At 41.8% G+C, this 20,156-nt stretch overlaps 1 protein-coding gene across 7 annotated transcripts in view; it reads right to left on the reverse strand.

Annotated features, from left to right (window-relative positions):
- The window catches only part of PTPRT (protein tyrosine phosphatase receptor type T), a 308,272-nt gene that overhangs the window by 134,139 nt on the left and 153,977 nt on the right, over window positions 1-20,156 (reverse strand). For all 7 annotated transcript variants that reach the window (XM_088480611.1, XM_088480612.1, XM_088480610.1 and 4 more), the window contains exons 2-3: window positions 2,693-2,818; window positions 2,248-2,513 (exon numbers count right to left, since the gene is read on the reverse strand). In XM_088480611.1, coding sequence (XP_088336737.1) covers window positions 2,248-2,513; window positions 2,693-2,818 — 392 coding nt within the window. The remainder of the gene's footprint in view (window positions 1-2,247; window positions 2,514-2,692; window positions 2,819-20,156) is intronic.

Raw genomic sequence — 20,156 nt, forward strand, 5'->3', positions numbered from 1 at the left:
TGAACAATATATTGTGCGGATCGCCGAGTGTATACGCCTGATCACGCGTGCTCACTAGTCGTTCATCGCTTCATACCATCTGTTGTGCTGCAAAGCAGATGGGATGATGCGATGCACAGCAGATGGGATGATGCGATGCACAGCAGATGGGATGATGCGATGCACAGCAGATGGGATGATGCGATGCACAGCAGATGGGATGATGCGATGCACAGCAGATGGGATGATGCGATGCACAGCAGATGGGATGATGCGATGCACAGTAGAAGGGATGATGCGATGCACAGCAGATGGGATGATGCGCTGCACAGCAGATGGGATGATGCGATGCACAGCAGATGGGATGATGCGATGCACAGCAGATGGGATGATGCGATGCACAGCAGATGGGATGATGCGATGCACAGCAGATGGGATGATGCAGTGCACAGCAGATGGCATGAAGCGATACACAGCAGACGGGGAGATAGATTCACTGTGCATAATGCAATAGAAATTCATCCTGGAATGCTTTTTTTATCTTATGTGGGTATTGGTATTGGAAGCGACTAGAATAAAGCTGCGTACACACTATGCGATCCCTTGCACAATATTACTTTCTAACCTGAATCAGATCGATATATCATGCAGATCGCATAGTGTGTATGCCCGATTGCGTGTGCCTGTGGGTCGTTCATCGCATCGTCCCATCTTCTGCTGTGCTGTACAGCAGATGGGACAATGCTATAAACGACGCCATGCTTTTAAATACAGTATGGAATGTCACATCGAGCTGTCGTGCACCGCATCATGCAGTGTGGACGGACAGCGCAATATATATAATTGAATCCAGTCCACTGGGTACGCAATCACATAGTGATTGAGGAATCACTGAAATTACTACATAATGACATCTGCTAGTTGGTAGGTTGGGGAAAACTTCTGCAAAGACTTGTAAATCAGGCAAGGTTGCTCGCTTGCAGGATGAAATCTCATTTTAGAATGTTTAGATCGCAGTGAAATTGAATAACATAATAAATATGTACACTGTAGGAATTGCTGCTCTCTGCTGTTTTTTTTTTTGTTTACATTTTAGTGGTCTCCCTGACTTAATTTCAGATTTATGGTTACCTTTAAAAAGGTTGCCAATATAAGGATTTAGAGTCATCTTCATCCATTAACTCCAATTATGTAAGTAACAGGCTTTTATTAGCAAATTACTGGTTAAAAATACCTTCTATCCATGTCCTTGATTTGTCTGAAGACTCCCTGTATAAGGAGTGAAGCTAATCATATTGCATAAGCAAAATAGTGGGCACCAATATAGCACAAACTACAATGTACTCCCCATCTATTGCAGAATCATCGCTACCGAGGGGATGGACGGGAAACAAGGTACACATCAATAGGAGAAGTGAACACTATAACACTATATCATATTAATAATGCATGAAGTAGGCAATGAGTTTAGAAACCTGCAGATTACAGAAAATACAGGTGATTTTCCTGAAATATGTGACAGACATCCAAGTAGAAAAATGGTTTATGAAGACCACTTAAATTGTGAAAACAAATGTGTAAAGCTACCTGCATATTCAGCATATATTTATGCTATTGGTACCTCCACAATCCTGCCACCATTGCACTAGATGCAGACATTGATGAATCATTGGCTTTGCAATACAAAATAAAATATCTACATGTTAAAGGCCAACTGCAAATAGGTAAAACATTTCATGTGCAATAGTAATTCTGCTGGTGCCTTTGTCAGAACCACAAACTATAAGATAAATAACTGTGTAAATGCCAATGTTCAGCATAAGCGTAAAAAGAACAGAGAGCAAATTACACAAACTGTCAGCAAATGTCAGGATAGTGTCTGTATAAATCCGAGAGGGAGGCAAAAAAGGGATTATCTTTAGTTATATTTTACGCATCGTGTCCTGTATGTCACTTCTTTAGAAGCTATTTGCAGTAAAATAATTATTTTAGAACTTTTTACATATAGAGACGCCAGTCTATCTGGCTTGTCTATATGTTGTAAGCTATGGCATATTGCTACTGAGCCTTATATCCTGTCTTATGTTTAATATGTTTATTGACAGTCACTGTACAATGATAATGCACCTTAGCAATAGATGTGCCAAGTGATAAGCTCAATCACACCATTTATCACAGAGGGATGTGCTTCATCCATATGTGAGTTAACCTGGGTGTGTTTTCCTACTGTGGAATTATACCAAACACCGACAACTTATGACTACTTACTTGGTAAAAATTTGGCCAGAAGGTGCTGATTGCCAGTTCAGCTCGAACCCAGCCTTCTGTCACCACCCCAGATACATTCCACACAGGGTTCCCTTGCGGTCCACCATTCACCTTCACATAGACATTCAGGGTCCCAGGACTGGTGCGGCCAGACAAGTGGTAATGGAAGTCGATACAGTGAGTGTCATTCTCTTTAAGCACAGGGAGGAGAAGATGAGCCTTCTGTCCGGTGGCAAACCCTGAGCTGTTGACCAGCATGAATGACCCTGGATTGTGCATTGGAGTGTAAATGAGACATCATAGAAAATATAGCAGGACAATAATCTTATGATGTAGAACAGATAATGGTTTGAAGAGCTGACAATTTAGAGGAATACAATATGGGCAAAGACAGCAGATGACATTGAGGAAAACATTGAAATGTACTGTATTTGTTAACTTTCACCTGTTGGTACAGCAGGATCAAGTGGGGGCTTCTCCCATGTGTTCACCTGTTCCCAGGTAAATCCAGTGGTACCCAGAGCCACACTGTACCCGCAGTTGTTGTAATGTTCTTCAAAGGTGCAGCCACCTAAAACAGACAAAATGACAGGCTTTGTTAAATGGTTTTTCAATACAATTCAATGTAAAAATAAAATAACATGGAGCTTTTAGTTCCCTACTATGAACACCTTTAATTGTGTAAAACTGAAAGATCTATATTCATAATCACTGATACACTTTACCACTGTCTTAACATGTAATTTGCAGCTGGTAAGTCATGTTTTTGCCAGACCTAGGGGCCTATTCATCTTCAAAGGCTGTATGGCCTTCAATGATGAAGTATTGAACTCGCTGCGAGGGATACTTTAGTATCCAACTCGCAGCGGGGGAAGCATCACACTGGAACAATTCATCATTGTACCGGTGAGGGAACGACTGCTCCGAAAAGGAGTTATCCCCATGGAAAGTATCGCAGCTACATTTGTAGCTGCCTTACTTACCTGCTGCCCGGCGTCCCAGCAAGGAAGGAGTAAGAAGGCGGCGGAGGGATCCACTCGGATCCCTCTTCGCATCCCTGGAACTCCTTCCCATTGGAAGGAGCGGGGATCCGGGAACAAGCGCCATCTGAAGATGGCGCTTGTTCTTGGCAGCACACTCCGAAAACTTTCAGTTTTCGAAGTTTGTTGAATACCGGGGGGTTCCTATTGGACCCCTAATGATGAATGGCCCGGTAACGTTAAAATGCAGAAACTAGCGTTTCCGCATGGTTACCGGGCCATTTATCGGTTGATGAATAGGCCCCTATATCACAATAGAAAAAATAGCACAGAGAGTATCACTAATGTCCTTTGTCGTATGATAGCACAGGTAGGAATGAAAATTAAAATTATTTGTGAACTAAAGGGGAGGGGGCACAGATGAGAACGGGAATATTTGCTCAGAGCTATGTAATAAAACTGGAGAGAAATATTTGTAGTGAAAGATCACGGTTCAAAAACAATACCACATATACAGAGATAAAGTAGAAATAATAGGTCACAATGAAATGTCTGCAAGTTAAACAAAGAAGAAGGTGAGCTGAAAAAAACAGCCATGCAGAGTACAAATTGCTACGAATTATGAGAGAAATGAATCTGGCAAACAGACAGACAATAAACAGAATAATACAGAGCAGAGAGGACGAGGCTGGGAGATAAATACTGAATATAGGAAAGAGAAATTTCATAATCCTTGTACTAGAAAATATGCAAAATAAGAACATTTGTGCTTAGAGGCAGAACATTTCCACAAAAAGCAGAATATTGATGCAAAGGGTCTGATACAGAATTGTACATAGATGAATGTGCACAATGTAAAGATGTGTCTTAGTGCAAACAGTTGCATCTTATTTTTACATTTTTATTTAAGCCCGAGGTGTGTGATGTAATCACCCAGTGCAGTGCAAAAACTGTGCTTGGGGCTTAGGACTTCTGGACCCTCTCCAAAAGAAAAGGTCCTCATCTCTCTCCATCCCCTCGTAGCCAAAAAGCTCCATTGAGGGGAAAAGGGAATCTTCAAGTCCTTCTAACCAAAGCTAAGGAGGACCCCTTTAAATCCCTGACCCCCTGAGCCAAAAGGTCTTTTAGGGGGCAAGGGCTTCCCTCCTCCGCAAGTCTCTGGGTGGCCCCTTTCTCCCCAGGATTGGCCAAAGCTTACCCCTGAGGAATAGACTCTTTAGCTCTCCTCAGAAGGAGAGAGCCTCAGGAATCTTGGGGAGAGGGTGGCCCATAAGGGTTTCGCTCAAACCCTCACAAACGTGAAACACACGAAAAACATAAAATGTGTTTTGAAAAAGTGCCAAAGAAATGCAAAAAGTGCCATAAATACATACACCCGGGAACATAAAAAATGATCCTTGGCCCATCCTGAAGGTTAAGGCAAAGGAAAAATAGTGCTGCCTGCAAAAATAGATGCTCAGTGCAACGTGCCATACTAGTGCAGAGGTGTGGTCCTTCACCAGTGCATTTTCAAGCACCCTTTGCTCAGGCAGCATTAGGGGCACATAGCACCTCAGGCTTTAAGCAGCCGGCATCTTGGCCAGAGGACAAGGTGATGGCCCATCACCTACTGGGGGCGCCTTCAAGCTCCACGGCATACATAGGCATCTACACCTGATCTTAGCCAAAAGGCAGAGAAGCGATCTGTACTTAGACTCACACATACTATGCAGTTGTGTCCCTTTGTGCCCAGAGAAAGGCGGCTCAGGGACAGTAACATGCTGTACAGTGGGGATGAGTAAACACAATGTAAAAATGCCCATTTGAGATATTAGCTTTTTAAATACATTAGTTACAAGATGTCAACTTTGCATTCACATACACTGGATGTGAGTTTTTGACTCTATATCTATACATATACAGTAAATTTGAGGTTGCATGCAAGCTGGTCATTATGCAAACTGAGTAATTTGCATACAACTGTAAAATCAAACCCAAAGTGTTATGGGCCCGTCACTACTTTTTTTTTAGCTTTAAAACTTAAGAAAAAATGGCAACAACCGCAAAATAGTACAGATGCTGGAAATATCTATGAGCTCAGCAGAATAATGAATAAGCTCTGTTCCACGGAATGGGGTGTGTGCATCTTCCCCACAAAGTAACATGGAAAGATGTCAGCTTAATCCTAATGATAAAGCAAATGCACATTCCCTGGTGGCCACTTGCTTTTATACAAGTTTCAAAATAGAGATAAAACACTTGAACAATAATTTATCCTCATAACTAAAGCAAAACAGATGCAGGTATATGGAAGGAGTTGGCAGCCTGGGATGTGACTGTTGTTATCCAACCGTGTGCTGGCTGCTGACTGAGGATGAGCTGACCAGCACAGCAATGATGTGTGCAAAGTGTTAGATCTCTGCAGCAACATTACCTATGTATGAGCTTATTTATACACAGCCAAATGGTAATATCATCATTTACATAGTGTACACAGACTATATGTAAAATATTGGGAATAATTGAATACAGATATTTAATGACTTTAGGAAAATGCAATAGGTATACAGAAGATTCATTATACTCTGCAGCTTACAGGGTATTTTGGTATAAGTGAGGCCAAAACAAATTATAGATGACAATCCAATTCTACCTTCCTATGCTCCAATTAATAAGAAAATGATTTGTAAGTAATTCATATGTATTGTTGCTACTTTTAGGTGAACTACACTACTATAATTTGTGCTGTTTAAACATACGATCTTACCAGAAAATACAAGTGAATTTATCCCCACTCCTATGTTTACACTCGTGACAGATCAGACCTTGGGGGAGAGTTATTGAAGATGCTGCCTGATCAGTCAGAGCTAATACGAAGAGCCAGGGCTTTGGAGAGTGATACAACTATAGTGGACCCCTCATTTACATCTCCTGATTTTGCAATCCTATGGCCTTCTCAATCTCCAATACATTTCAGTGATCCAATTACCCTAATTTTATACTGCCCTTTACAGCATTTTCTAAATATAAAATACCCAGTAACAGTGTAATGCAGTGCAAAATTGTTTCAGGATGTCTTTTTTAATTTTTTTACTATATACATGTGACCAACAGAGCACATTTGTTCTTCTTTCAGTGATTTAAAACATACAAAAGACTGCGCATACAGTATATAGGACTGCATATGTTTTTTTCATTTAGAGTTAATATATGACTTTCCATGCAATGTCCACCATGCAGGGCCACTATCAGGGGAGGACTGCCAGCACTGGAGTCCCGAGCCCGGACACTGCAGAACTGGGGGGCCCAGTCCGCTCCTACTGCCGCTGCACAGCATGTAGCCCCATACTTCCTCCATGAGTAAAAGAGGTGGGCCACTGCTATCGCCTGCTGCCGCCGACTCGGCCCGCACTACCTGGGCCTCATAAAAAAAAAGGAGGCTGGCCTGCTCTGGCTGCTTTAACCTAAACGCCGCACTGAGGTCCGCCGGTTCTGGAGATCAATAAAGTTTATTTTGGAGTCAGCGCGAGTGACGTCACGTGCGCCGCTGGAAGGGAGGAGTATGAGGAGCCGCAGCATGAGAGGAGCAGCTCCAGGGTCTGCCGGAGAAGAAGCCAGAAGGAGAGACTCTGAGCCTTCTTCAAGGAGATAAGGTAAGTAAATATTAGATTTAATAAACCAGGGAAAAGGGAAGTCGGAAAAAGAGCCGGGCAGAGGAGCACTGGTACAGATTTACTAAACCTGGGAAAAATGTAGCGTGGAAGGGACAGGGGGCCCAAGGGAGGAAGGGGAGGCATGGGGGGGCGGGGACCCTGGCTATTTAGTCAGTTCCGGGCCCCACAATTGCTGATGGCAGCCCTGCCACCATGTATAATCAATTTAACAAATTCATCCAATGTGAGCCTTTGAAAATTGCCCTGTGTGCTTTTCCCTTTTTTTTACTTGGTTTTCTTTATACTTTTCCCTTATATTACACTTTCCCAGATTTTATATATATTCGTCCTGATACTGTAGAACCGCTATTTTTTTTCAAAAACCCATGGGCGCTGAGAGGGGAGGGGAGTGGTAGAGTTGACTTTAACCGGGTCCATGCTTGTTGGAGGGGCCTGGCGGGGGCCCAGGTCCTGCAGCCCCTCCCCCTGCACCTGTAGATGTGGCACTTCGGGTAGGGAAAGAGAGGAGACTGCTGCTGTAGCAGCCATATATTTAATGTCCGTGTTCCTGGAACTGAAACACAGTGACAAGATGGCACCGCGCATGCACAGAAGACTAAACGGTGGCTATCTTGGTTAGGGAATGAAGCCTCTCGATACAACTAATATGGAGACTGCACAGTAGCACTCTCCAGGTTTCAACACAAAATACAGTGAAACTGTATTCTATGTCAATATTTAGCTAATCAATAGAATGCACTGTCATGAAAACATGATTCAGCCAATGAAATAGATATCCCACAGTGTGGTAGATAACAGATACACTGGAATGGTATCATACAGTGACAACACCTACAGAACTTCCCTACTGTTCCCTACTCTAGGATCCAAGAAACAACAGATATATTTATGATCCACATATTATCAAAATTCAATAATGACTTACGTATTAAACTGGAGCATCAAGTTGAAACATTACAGTGACACTCCTTTTATTGCATGATATGAATGTTATTTCATAGTTTACTCAAAATTCAATTGTAACATGCAAAATTCAGAGAATACAAACAATAGAAATATATCTATTGTGAAAAAACCTATAATCTTGGCTCAAAATAAAAAATAAGAGTTTCTGAAGCCATTCAGGGAATATGAAGGCTTTCTGGGGCTCCTACAGAGATCATTCACCTCACAACTCACAAGATGATATCTTCCATGCGGCTTTTAGCACATCTTTTAAAAGTTCTGTCAGGTAGAGTCTTTCATCCAAATGAAATGCAACCGCATCAAATCTGGGTGTTTTTCACAGTTCCTCGAAGTTTGACAATTTACCTGAGGGTATGAGCTAATTATATAATGTATGCTAATTAAGCTAGCTGAGGATTGGCAATGCGCAATATGTGCATATCTTATGGTAGGCATTGTCTGCACAAGCAGAGTCCAGGCCTTACTCTCATTGAATATTGGCAGATGGGAAGCTCAGTATAAAGTGCCTTTTTTGAACTGAGGGCCTGATTCAGCACGGATCGCAAGTCTGCAATCGCACGCACGCGCAAGCACTATACCAAGACGCCCCCCAGCTTATAAAGCAGCCCACTTTCCATTACATACATCCGCAAGTCAGCAACAATATCGGTAACATCGGACCCATACGCATAGTTGTGGTTGAGCTTGACATGCGTCACAACCTGCGAAGTTTCCTGTCGCCATGTAGAGCTCTGGCTGCGTATGCCATCGCTGGGGCTTAATTATGCACGCCCCTGTAATGGCGTTCAAATGCTCAGATGCGCTTGCGTTCCTTTGACCACCACCCCCAAACAGCACTTGCATTTGCTTGTGTCTCTGCGTTACTGCTTCGTTGCAGCGGCTGGTTTGCACATTTTCCCTTACGCCGGGAGCCCGACACCTGGCTTACCAATCGAAGGTAAGCCGAGTGACGGGCGCGGAGGGAGGAGGGTTAGGTTTGGGTTCCCGGGGGGGACTTAGGGTTAGGCACCCCCCCGGGAGGTTAGGTTTAGGCTAGGGGAAGGCGGGTTTAGCTTAGGCACCCCCGGGGGGAGGTTAAGGTTAGGCACCCCCCGGGGGACTTAGGTTTAGGCGGCGGGGAAGGGGGGGTTAGGTTTAGGCACTTAGAGTGGGGATTATGGTTAGGCACTTAGGGGCGAGGTTAGGGTTTGACACCCCTAAGGGAGGGTTAGAGGGTAGAATAGGTTAGAGAATATTTACCTGGGGACGATCGGGATTTTCAGTGCTGCCAGGATGCCAGCCGGCGGTAAATCATACTGAATCCCTAACCAGTCTCCTGATTAGCAGCATAGTAGGGTCCATCATATGAGAAACATTTTTACAGGGATCAGACCTCTGATGCTGGCATGAAACCTTATTCACTGTTTGGATGGGTGGGGGAGCAATTTGGCAGTTATTAAATAAGGGACAATGTCTTAGGGTGGACATCTTTGTAGATACTATCTTTGCCTGCAACCCAGTAATAGTGGAATAATTTTAAGCCGCTCAGTAGGCCGTCTGTTGGGGTCTTCCATCAAATGTCTATTTCCAGATGTCTGAAACTCAGGTCTATGTTAACTAGATTTGAGTGAACTCTTATGGATTTTGTAGTAATATTAACACAGCTCAAATAAATGCTATGATACAAATGTGGTGCAATACCCTAAGGCAGAGGTTCCCAAACGCGGTCCTCAAGGCTCCCCAACAGTTCAGCGGCAGGATGCACTAACACTTACCACCAGTCACCGCATATGTACTGATCGTATATGCACTAACATATGCGATCTGTACAGCAAAGGACAGCTCTTCTGATAAGAGCTGTCCTTTGCGATCCCTACCGCCTTGTGGACTTCCAGGTTTATGACCCGGGAGTCCATCTGCGCATGCGCAAAGTGACGCGGCGGCCGTGGGGCATGCTGGGAGGGATCCGATCGGATCCCTCATAGCAGCACGATGCGGTAGAAGCCCATAGGCTTCTATAGGGTAACGCCAGCAAAAGCTGATGTAACCCTCCGCATCGGAGCCTGGGGGCCAGCTGATTGATGCATATGGAAAATGCGGTAAACAGGGGTTTTACCGCATTTTCCGTTTAGTGCATCCCGGCCCAGGTTTTAGAGATATCCATGGTTGAGCACAGGTGGTTTTGACTGAGGCACTAATTAAGTCACCTGTGTTCAACCATGGATATTTCTAAAACCTGAACTTTTGGGGAGCCTTGAGGACAGCGTTTGGGAACCTCTGCCCTAAGGAATGATACACACTGGTTAGACTGAGGATCCTATCATCTGCCAGAATGCATCTCCATCCTTGACAACAACTTGCATGGTTATTTACATGGAGAGTTTTGTGTTCTCTGTAGTGAACACAGTATTAGAAAAGACAGCTTTGCAAGGGCTACACCCCAAAAATGGAACAAAGAACGTTTTTCTTGCATTTAGTATAACTATAAGGCAGAATTAATCTTCGCAGTTTTATTCATCCAGAGCATAGTTGTTTCATGCAGAGGAGTCCACAGCCCTGACACCAATGACTATTTACACTTAGAATGCTGGCAAATCACACAGTCAAGTTGTTCTCTATGATGTGGAACAGCAAACAAAATGCAAAGGCAGGAAATTATATCAGCAAATCTGAATATTCTACAAGAAGAGGCAGAGATTCTCGTTGTTGGTTTGCAAAAATAAAATAAAAACATTGTTCAAACATTGAACCTATCTGCAATTCACATTTAAGCCGGTTCGTTCATCTGTATTATCAGATACAAGAGATGTCCACTGATGAGGATTATCTCTCAGTAAAGTTTTCCTTCCTTCACACTGATTCAGAGGTGGATGCAATGCGGATGTTTCTGCAGATGGTCAATGTTCTTTCTACTGTGGAGACTGCGCATTTGAGTTGCACTGATCATATGTTGTGATGGACTTAAGATGGTGGCCGTGGTGTGGATTTGGACGCAGAATAATTGACAGGTAGTAAATGTGGGAGGTTATGGGGAGTGGTGAGTAAAACACAGCATGTCACAACCATTTCAGGGGCATATTGAAGCCAGCAACGGCGTTCTTGTACGTAGTGGTACAGGCCACAGCATCTTAGTTCTGAAAGACATTTTGAGCAACCATAGGGCTGCTCAGAACTTTGATGGTGCGACCAATGCGTCTTTGTGCGCAAGCGGCAGATTTGAGATGGTGGCCGTCTCTATACAAAAGGCAGCAGCTGTAGCATTAGCATATCGACTCAATTCCATTGCGTACAAAGACACAGCAGTGACGATATTCACGTCCACCTCTGAATCAGGCCCAGTAACTTAACATTATCCAGTATCCACAAACATTATGTTTGTTCTTTGTCATACAAAACCTGTGATCTTCTCAATAACACTTCATAAATCTCATTATGGGGGATATGTATCAACATTTTTTTGCGTTAGAAAAAGTGATAAAATGGTTTTCGAGTATCAATGCTTTTCGCATATTTTTTCGATTTTTATTTCGTCAAAGTATGCTTTTTGTTTTTTATTATATTGTTATTTTTGTTGCAATTGAAATCAATGAGAGACTTATGTATCATCATTTTATCATTTTTTTAAACAAAAATTATCGTGTTTTTTTCGACATACTTTGGCTGGTGTTAATTGTATTCCAGCACCACTGATGTTGAAATAAGCTATGTTAATTATTGCTATTTAGATGAAACTAATGAAATTTAAATAATCAGTATTACCTGTAATCTATATATATTATATATATATATATATATATATATATATAATTTTCAAATAAAAAAAATATTAATTATAACATTCTCTTTTTTAGCATTAAAATTACCATTTGCTATTATTGTCAGATAAATGGGTCCACAAATAAGGTTCAAACAATCTAACAAGACCTGTCCAATAGAATAATGGAGTTTATTTTATTATGGTGAGCTATGTGAGATATATAGACACACACACACAAACATATATATATATATATATATATATCCATCACACACACATATATATGTGTGTGCATATATATATATATATATATAGATAGATAGATAGATAGATAGATAGATACTGTAGATAGATAGATAGATAGATAGATAGATAGATAGATAGATAGATAGATAGATAGATAGATAGATAGATAGATAGATAGACAGACAATATCACACATATACAGTCAGGTGCATAAATATTGGGACATTGACAGAATTTTCATATTTTGGCCTCTATTCACCACCACAATGGCTTTGAAATGAAATAAACAAGATGTGCTTTAACTGCAGACTTTCAGATTTAATTTGAGGGTAATTACATCCAAATCAGGTGAACGGTGTAGGAATTACAACGGTTTCTATATGTGCCTCCCACTTTTTAAGGGGCCAAAAGTAATGGGACTATCAACTCAAAAGCTATTTCATGGACAGGTGTGGGCTATTCCCTCGTTATTTCATTATCAATTAAGCAGGTGCAAGGTATGGAGTTGATTCTAGGTGTGACATTTGCATTTGACAATGTATATAATGATTGTGTGTGTGGGTATATATATATATATATATATATATATATGTATAATGACCCATAGAAGAAATGTAGAAGTCTTTGTAGGGAAAATCAGGAGAAACTAAAGAGGAGGGGAAATCTAGTATCAAGGGATTCCTTTATTTTGATGAACCACTAGAATTCCGCTTATAACTCACGCAGAACGCCACCTACCATTCACTGCGCATGTCCAAAACTGAAACAGAGCATGCGCAGTTGTTATTTTTTTTATCAGAACATGAAAAAATTATTTATGCAGTTATTTTCTCATTATCTAATTCGAAAACTAAAATGCGAAAATTATCACAATTCAGGGAGTTTATCACTTTTCCATTTTAGGTGAAAATACATGATAAATATGACGATAAAAAAAGCGAAAAGATTGCGATAAATACACAATGTCTGGTGAAAAGAAACAGGATCTTTTCGCATTTTTTGATATATATCCCCCTATGAATATTGACTCTGAGATCCATTTACACTGTTGTTACACATACTGAACTGACTAATCACCAGCAATTTTCATCCAGGCATTTTCTCCATCTTCTCAGCCACAATACAAAAAGGTCTTCCCAAATAACTAATCAATCATTTATTGTCAGTTCAGACAATTTGCCCACGTTTACAGAACTAAAATGCACAAAACTTACATTCAGTTACAGAACACATTTAATGAACGACAAGCACAATAGAAATTAATGACTAGACAGGTTATTCCTAGATGGCCCTCGCTTTTATTTCACTAAGTGATACTAATTATACTGAAAAAGAGTCAAAATGCAAAGTAAGACTGCAACAAGTAACCCTTTTACAGCATAGAATTACACCAGACCTTTCGCTCCATATTCCCACCCTACTGGTTTTTATCCTGGGAGCTAAGTTATGTAAAAGTCCTGTCCAAAAGTATTACAATACTAGCTGGGATACCTGGCGTTGCCCGGGTTGAAGACTATACCCTGAAGTACACCTGAAGTCTTTATTTGTTTACATTGTCCTCACCTATAACCCCATTTAATTGATCCTGAAAAGGACCCCACTATTTGCAACATACATGCAAACAGAAGCGTAACTACCGTGTGTACAAGGGGTGCGGCCGATATGGTGCCCGAGCTGCCTCTGTGGCCACCACTCCCTCTGCACTCAGTCACGCACACAAGGTGGGCAAGTCCAATGAGGGCCATCGAGGGGGGCCCGGTTGACAGCCATGTTGATTTGGTGCCGGCCCGCTAGCTGAGTAAAACTTGCGTATTGGTAGGCAGTCAGGAGAGACAGCATAGTTGGTCGTGAGGCAATCAGAGTATGTGCACCAACAGTCAATCAGCAGTGGTGGCTCCAGATTGGCTGCGGTCCGCAAGCTCCGATTGGCTCGCATCCTGTGCCAGATTCAAACTGCGTCGGTGCTGTCTGTCCATGTCTGCCGCTTCCTGTCAGTGCAACAGCTGAAATTAGCCGGCAGCCTGGCCCAAAATCTTCACCTGCTGGCTGCTGATGGCACACAGGGGGACGCAAGAGGCTGCTGGAGGGACACGGGGTGTTGAGTTGCAGGGGGGGCATAATGTTTCCGGAGTACTACTATTTTGTGGAATAATATGTTAAATGGGGCTCTACTACTATGTGGCATAATCTGTTAAGGGGATTACTGTGTGGTACAATATGGAATATTGTGTGGTACTACTGTGTAGTGTAAGGCATAACCTGAATGGGCTCTATGTAGCATAACCTGAGTGGAGTCTGTGTGGCATAACATGAATGGGTTCTGTGTGAGGGCAAATGTATGTGGTTTTTTTACTTTACGGGGGACCCTTTTAAGATCTTGCCATGTGGCCCACAAAGTTGTAGTTACACCCATACATGCAAACATAGAGGCACTGGATATAATATGAACTTGCATGAGTCATCCAGTTTGCTCAGACTGAGGATAAAAGGATACTTTTGTAGCTGTCTCAGGCTTTTGGCAGACTGCCAATTTCCACTGGAGCCAGTCCTGGAACCTGTGTAAGTTAAGAGTGTCCCCATATTTAGGCATTATGTGTGGCCCTGACAAATGTCAAACCAAGGCAAAAACCTAATCCTGGTCAAACTACACCACCATGCCAAATTTGGTGAAGCTAGGTCCAAAACTGTGGCCGTGCATAAAGACAAACAGACGGATACACAGACACACTTTGTCGCTTATTATATACTGTATATTGAAAAATGTACCTCCATTTGTCAGGAGTAATAGTGACCACAATGTACTGTAGCTATTAACGCTGTGGTACAAGTGGTAATAAATGACTGCCTTGCTCTTTTGTGGAATTAGATGATTTTACAAAAAAGAGAAAACATGTAATACATGTAAAACATTTCAAGGTCTCTACAAACTTAGCTTAAAAACAATCGCTAGACACATAGAACTATTTTGTGACCCCACGCACACTTTATAATCTTTCTGTGGACACTTCCATCATTACAGAGACAAGTCACCACAGATAGATCAACTGTACCAGCACCGTTATACCGCTGCATGTATAGAGTGCATACTCCAGTGTGCTCTCACCTGTCTCATACCATCTACACTCCCCTATACATTCCTGGCTTGATCTGGTACATACTTTATTTGAGTTCAGTGTACCTGTTATATATACCTGCTGCATTAACCCTGTGTAATCCTGTAAACCTGTTCTGTCTGGTTAATAAACCTAAAAGTTAAGTTATCTAATGTGTTATCTAATGTGTGGATTAACCTCCATTTTACACCACTGCCACCTATATCAATTATAGGATCTGCCAATAGAACTTACTAAATAGACTCCTTAGATCTACTCTTTTATGTTTGTTAAAGTGGACATGCTTTGCTTCAACAACTCATTCAATTCTAAATCAATTTTTTTCTAATCAATCAATGTGTTGTCCTCTGCTGAGGATAGAAGAAAAAACAATTCTTCATAAAGACAGAAAAAACTTCTATTAGCTTCTGTCCCTTGAAGAGGATTGCTCATTATTATATTAAATAATGCAGATAAAAAATAGCTCAATAATGCTGGTCTTAAGCTGGGAACACACTGGATGATATTCCATTTTGTAGCATCAAATCGCCTACATCGCTCAGTGTGTACCAGCAATTGCGTGGTCACGCAGTTGCTAATTTAGATCTCTAGGTTTGATGTGCTGCACATTAAATCTCACACTAGTGTGATGCCATGGGGTGGTTCTGCTGGGTTGGCCTGGGTGGTCCCGTGCCCTATATTTCTACCATGGGAGTGTTAGGGACCTGCCTGATAGAGGTCACCTGGACGCAGTGGACAGGCCCATAATTATGGCCATTATTGTGCAAAGAAACTCTTTGATGCTATTTAGCAGTTATATTATTAGGTTCAGCATGGTTAGAGTGTGCACTTGCATTTGTCTCTTTATGCTTGCAGCACTACAAGTCTCAGCAGGTAGCACCTTACATTGGGGCAGATGTATGAAGCTTTGGAAAGTGATAAGGTGCAGAGTGATAAATGACCAGCCACTCAGCTCCTAACTGTCATGTTACAGGCTGTGTTTGAAAAATGACAGTGGAGAGCTGATTGGTTGGTCGTTTATCACTCTGCACTTTATCACTTCCCAGAGCTTCATACATCTGCCCCATTGTGCTTAGGGTGTGCAATCTAGGGCCCCTCTCACTATGTATTTGTACTGTGTGTATGTATGTACACTGGAAGGACGAGACTCCTCCCACCTTGATTAGCACCCCTCCCACCTGTTCCAGGGTGTTTTTAATTAGCAAGGAGTCCTTGCACTCCAAGACTGCACATCTAATGAGGCACACTGTGGGTAAGACCTATTATATATATGCTGTGTCAGTTTTGGGACTGGTATTGGGGTGCGGGGCTCTCTGGGCTGGTGTGGCTGGACTGCTTCATGGCATCATAATGTACACTTTTTCACTTCCCTAGTTTGTTTTTTATATATGTAGCACTTTATACACTTTTTATTATAACCTCCTACTTATGTAGGACTTAACACTTGGAGGGGAATTCAGTTAGAGGCGAAAAGCCATATCCGCCTGTTGTTTTGTGAAAATGGGTCAGGTGTTTTTGGGATTGCAGGTGCATGCAGCAGGTGGATTTTTCACGTTTTTAAAAGTTCACTTTAGAGACATAAAAACATGCTTGCACCCATTTTCAAGCACCCCAAATTTGACAGGACTACTTATTTTCACCAAAAAATACAGCTTTATGCCATTCTTCACCACTTTTACAAAAACGCTAATAGCAAGCAATTTACACAACTTAAGTACGCAAACTAGTTTTATTAGGGCTATTAGTACACATCTATAGTGATTCCCTATGTTATTAGGGCTATTAGTACACATCTCTAGTGATTCCCTATGTTATTAGGGCTATTAGTACACATCTATAGTGATTCCCTATGTTAGAGCATCTTTTTCTGGGGTACAGACTGATTTCCCCAATTCTTTCAGTACTTTTCACCTGTTCCGCATTCGCCTATTTCCGTGTTCGCCTGTTTTGCAATTGAATTAGGCGAAAAGCGGGGACGAGCACGGAATAAATTCGCCTCTGAAACAGGCGAATGAAGCGAACAGTCGGACAGGCGAAAACTTCGCCTCTAATTGAATATGGCTCATAGGCTTTCTTTATTATTCTTTACCCCCACTTTAAATCTCACACTAGTGTGATGCCATGGGGTGGTTCTGCTGGGTTGGCCTGGGGGGCCCCGTGCCCTATATTTGTACCATGGGAGTGTTAGGGACCTGCCTGATAGAGGTCACCTGGACGCGGTGGGCAGGCCCATAATTACGGCCATTATTATGCTAAGAACCTCTTTGATGCTATTTAGCCGTTACAGTATATTATTAGGTTCAGCATGGTTACAGTGTGCACTTGCATCTGTCTCTTTATGCTTGCTGCACTGCAAGTCTCAGCAGGTAGCACCTCACATTGTGCTTAGGGTGTGCAATCTAGGGCCCCTCTCCCTATGTGCTGAACCATAAACCTGACGACATTGCTAGCCACCTTTGGTAAGTTAATGAAGGACGGAACAGTGATCGTTCCGTTATTTATAAATATTAACTGATTCAAGTGTGGACTGGCAATCAAGGTCATTCGTTGCCCGTCGTCTCACTGTGTACCCAGCTTTAGACAGGCAGATCTTGCCACTCTCCTTGAGCACCACTATCAATCTACAATTTGGCCTTACACAAAAGTATAGACAAACTGGACAGATCCAAATGTCTGGTGCTAGAGCAGAATTGTCAGATCACTTCCAAGAAATCTGTCAGCTTCCCAATACTAGGGGCAGGGCCTGCTCTAGGGTACTTGACAATCTCAAACCAGAAACATTTCCCCTGAAGTAACACAAGTGTGTGCACAAATTATTAGGGAGGCTGAAGAGCAGTATGGAAACACGACCATGCAGAGATCCAATAATCCATGCACACTGGAAGCAGGGAGCACCAGTGTAATATTTGAGTGTCCACTGCTCAGTGCTGCATCGCCTAACATACCAGTAAACTGGAAAAATATAAAAACGTGAGGCTGTGGGGATGACAACCCTCTCTCTGGTCAATAAAGACATTAGTTATTCATCAAGGACCTGATGAATCAGGTGCTTCTAAATCTCAAGGTCACTCAGCTCTCAGACCCCCAACTCCATTAGTCCTCCTGACTTTCTACTGCCTCTACTCATCTACAGCATACTTGCCTACTTTTGAAAAAGCATTTCAGGGAGACTGTGAAATCTCTGTGTGGCGGTAATGTGGACTGTACTGCTACACCTGAGAGGAGTGTCATAAAACTGACTTACATCCAAATGTAAATGAGCCCCAAAGCAGTTAGTAAGATATACAGTACTTGTTGAAGCACTGATACTTTCAGGGCTTGCTTGTGTATTGTGTTTCCCAAGTGATTCCATATAAGTGTCCAAGAGAAACCTTATATGAAAATACATATAACCATAGGGATCATTGTGCATTATAACCAATGCAGGAAAATGGCACTGATTATACCATTTATATGTATATAACTCTGATTTCTTTTTTCCCCAGAAATATAACAGTAGCATACTGTGGAAAGGTGCAATCAGGGAGATTGTTGATCTCTTCAGGGAGTCAGGGAAATTGCTACTATTTCTGGGAGTCTCCCTGACAATCAGCAAGAGTTAGCAAGTATGATCTACAGACACTAGGAAAATCCATATGCTAGAGGCTTCCTATCAGTTAACCGAGCATTCCACCGCTCTCTTGCTCTGGTGACAGCGAGCAAGCAAGAATTAGAGAAGTTAATAATGAAATTAGCGAAAATATCGGTAAAATCTGTAAAATATAGGTTCAAACCATTGATAGTGAGAAACCATTGTTTGCTCACCATTGATGGGAAAACCATTGACCACGGAACATTAATGCTTTGAAAAGCATTGATGATTAGACATCCCTACTCACAGCTATGAAAGGGGTGTGGTTACAACTCAGGCCCTTGTGTACCCAATCGCTCCCCCTCTACGCCTCTGCACCATATACATTCAGAATGAATGCAAAAAGTGTTTAAGCGCTTGTGGTGATCTGAGCGGACAAACAAAACAAACATACAAATAACACATATATGTTTATGCTCTTTTGTTACTAATGAGAGTGGCAGCTTGCTGGTATCTTATCAGCGTTGCAGTGGGTGGGAGTCCGTATGTCCATTCCTCTCCTAACCGTCCCTTACTATACCTCAGAGTGTCCGGTGATAGCGGCGGTCTTCTCCCTTGCACGGGGTGCCTTCTCACTCCGGAACACGACTCTGCTTGCAGCGCTGTAAGTGCGGCTGCGGCAGCCGGGTATCTGCAGGCTCTAGCGGTGAGGACTGTTCCACGTGACTCCAAACTCTCCTGCTCCACCGCGTTTCGGACCTCGCTGGGTCCTTTGTCAAGGCTAGGGATTGGGCTGCTCATTGCCTCTATTTATACTGTTCTTTATTAAGTGCTAAGTTAAAACAGGAAGTCTGTACCTTGTGACTTCCTTCTTTTTTTGGTGGCAACCATGTGTTGTCAATTTTTTTATATTTTTTTTAAATAAAATCCACTTTAAAATCCATATATTAGTCATTTGTATTTCTTGCCGGTTCGCCGCTCATTCTATAAATACTATGTGTGTGTAAAATTATTAAAAGGATATTGTCATGTATGAAGATATATACTAGGAATTCTATGTCATTTTTAAAATTTATAAAAAAGCTTTTAGTTCAATGTCTATATTCAACCCATATCGGTCCAAAGTTCTCAACATATAGATCCATTTTGTTTCAGTTTTTTTCAATAAAGTGATTATGTCCTCACTCCTCCAATTGGGGGTCACTTTTTGAATGCCCATAAATTTCAAGCCTTCTGGGTTTCTTCTATGATGTTGGTGGAAATGGGCTGATACACTGTGAGTCATTAATCCTTTCTTGATGTTATTGATGTGTTCATAAATTCGTGTTTTGATTTTTCTCTTTGTTTGTCCCACATACTGTATGCCGCATGGACATTCCAGTAAGTATATGGCACCCTCTGTTTCACAGGAAATTGCATTCAGAATTTTGTGTTGTTTCTTTGTTGTTTTTGAAGTAAATTCCAGAATAGGTTTTGTACCTGTTGTTTGATTTCTACAACCTACACATTTTGTGCAATAGTAGAATCCATTTTTTTCTTTATTTCCTTTATTCAAAGTGTTTGTAGGTAGAAAACTTCTGGTCAGTTGTTGTTTTAGATTTTTTGCTTTGGTATATATTATTTTTGTTTTTTCCGGAAGTATTT

The sequence above is a fragment of the Taudactylus pleione genome, unplaced genomic scaffold (assembly GCF_031769625.1).
Source record: "Taudactylus pleione unplaced genomic scaffold, aTauple2 ptg000256l, whole genome shotgun sequence".
Lineage (NCBI taxonomy): Eukaryota > Metazoa > Chordata > Amphibia > Anura > Myobatrachidae > Taudactylus > Taudactylus pleione.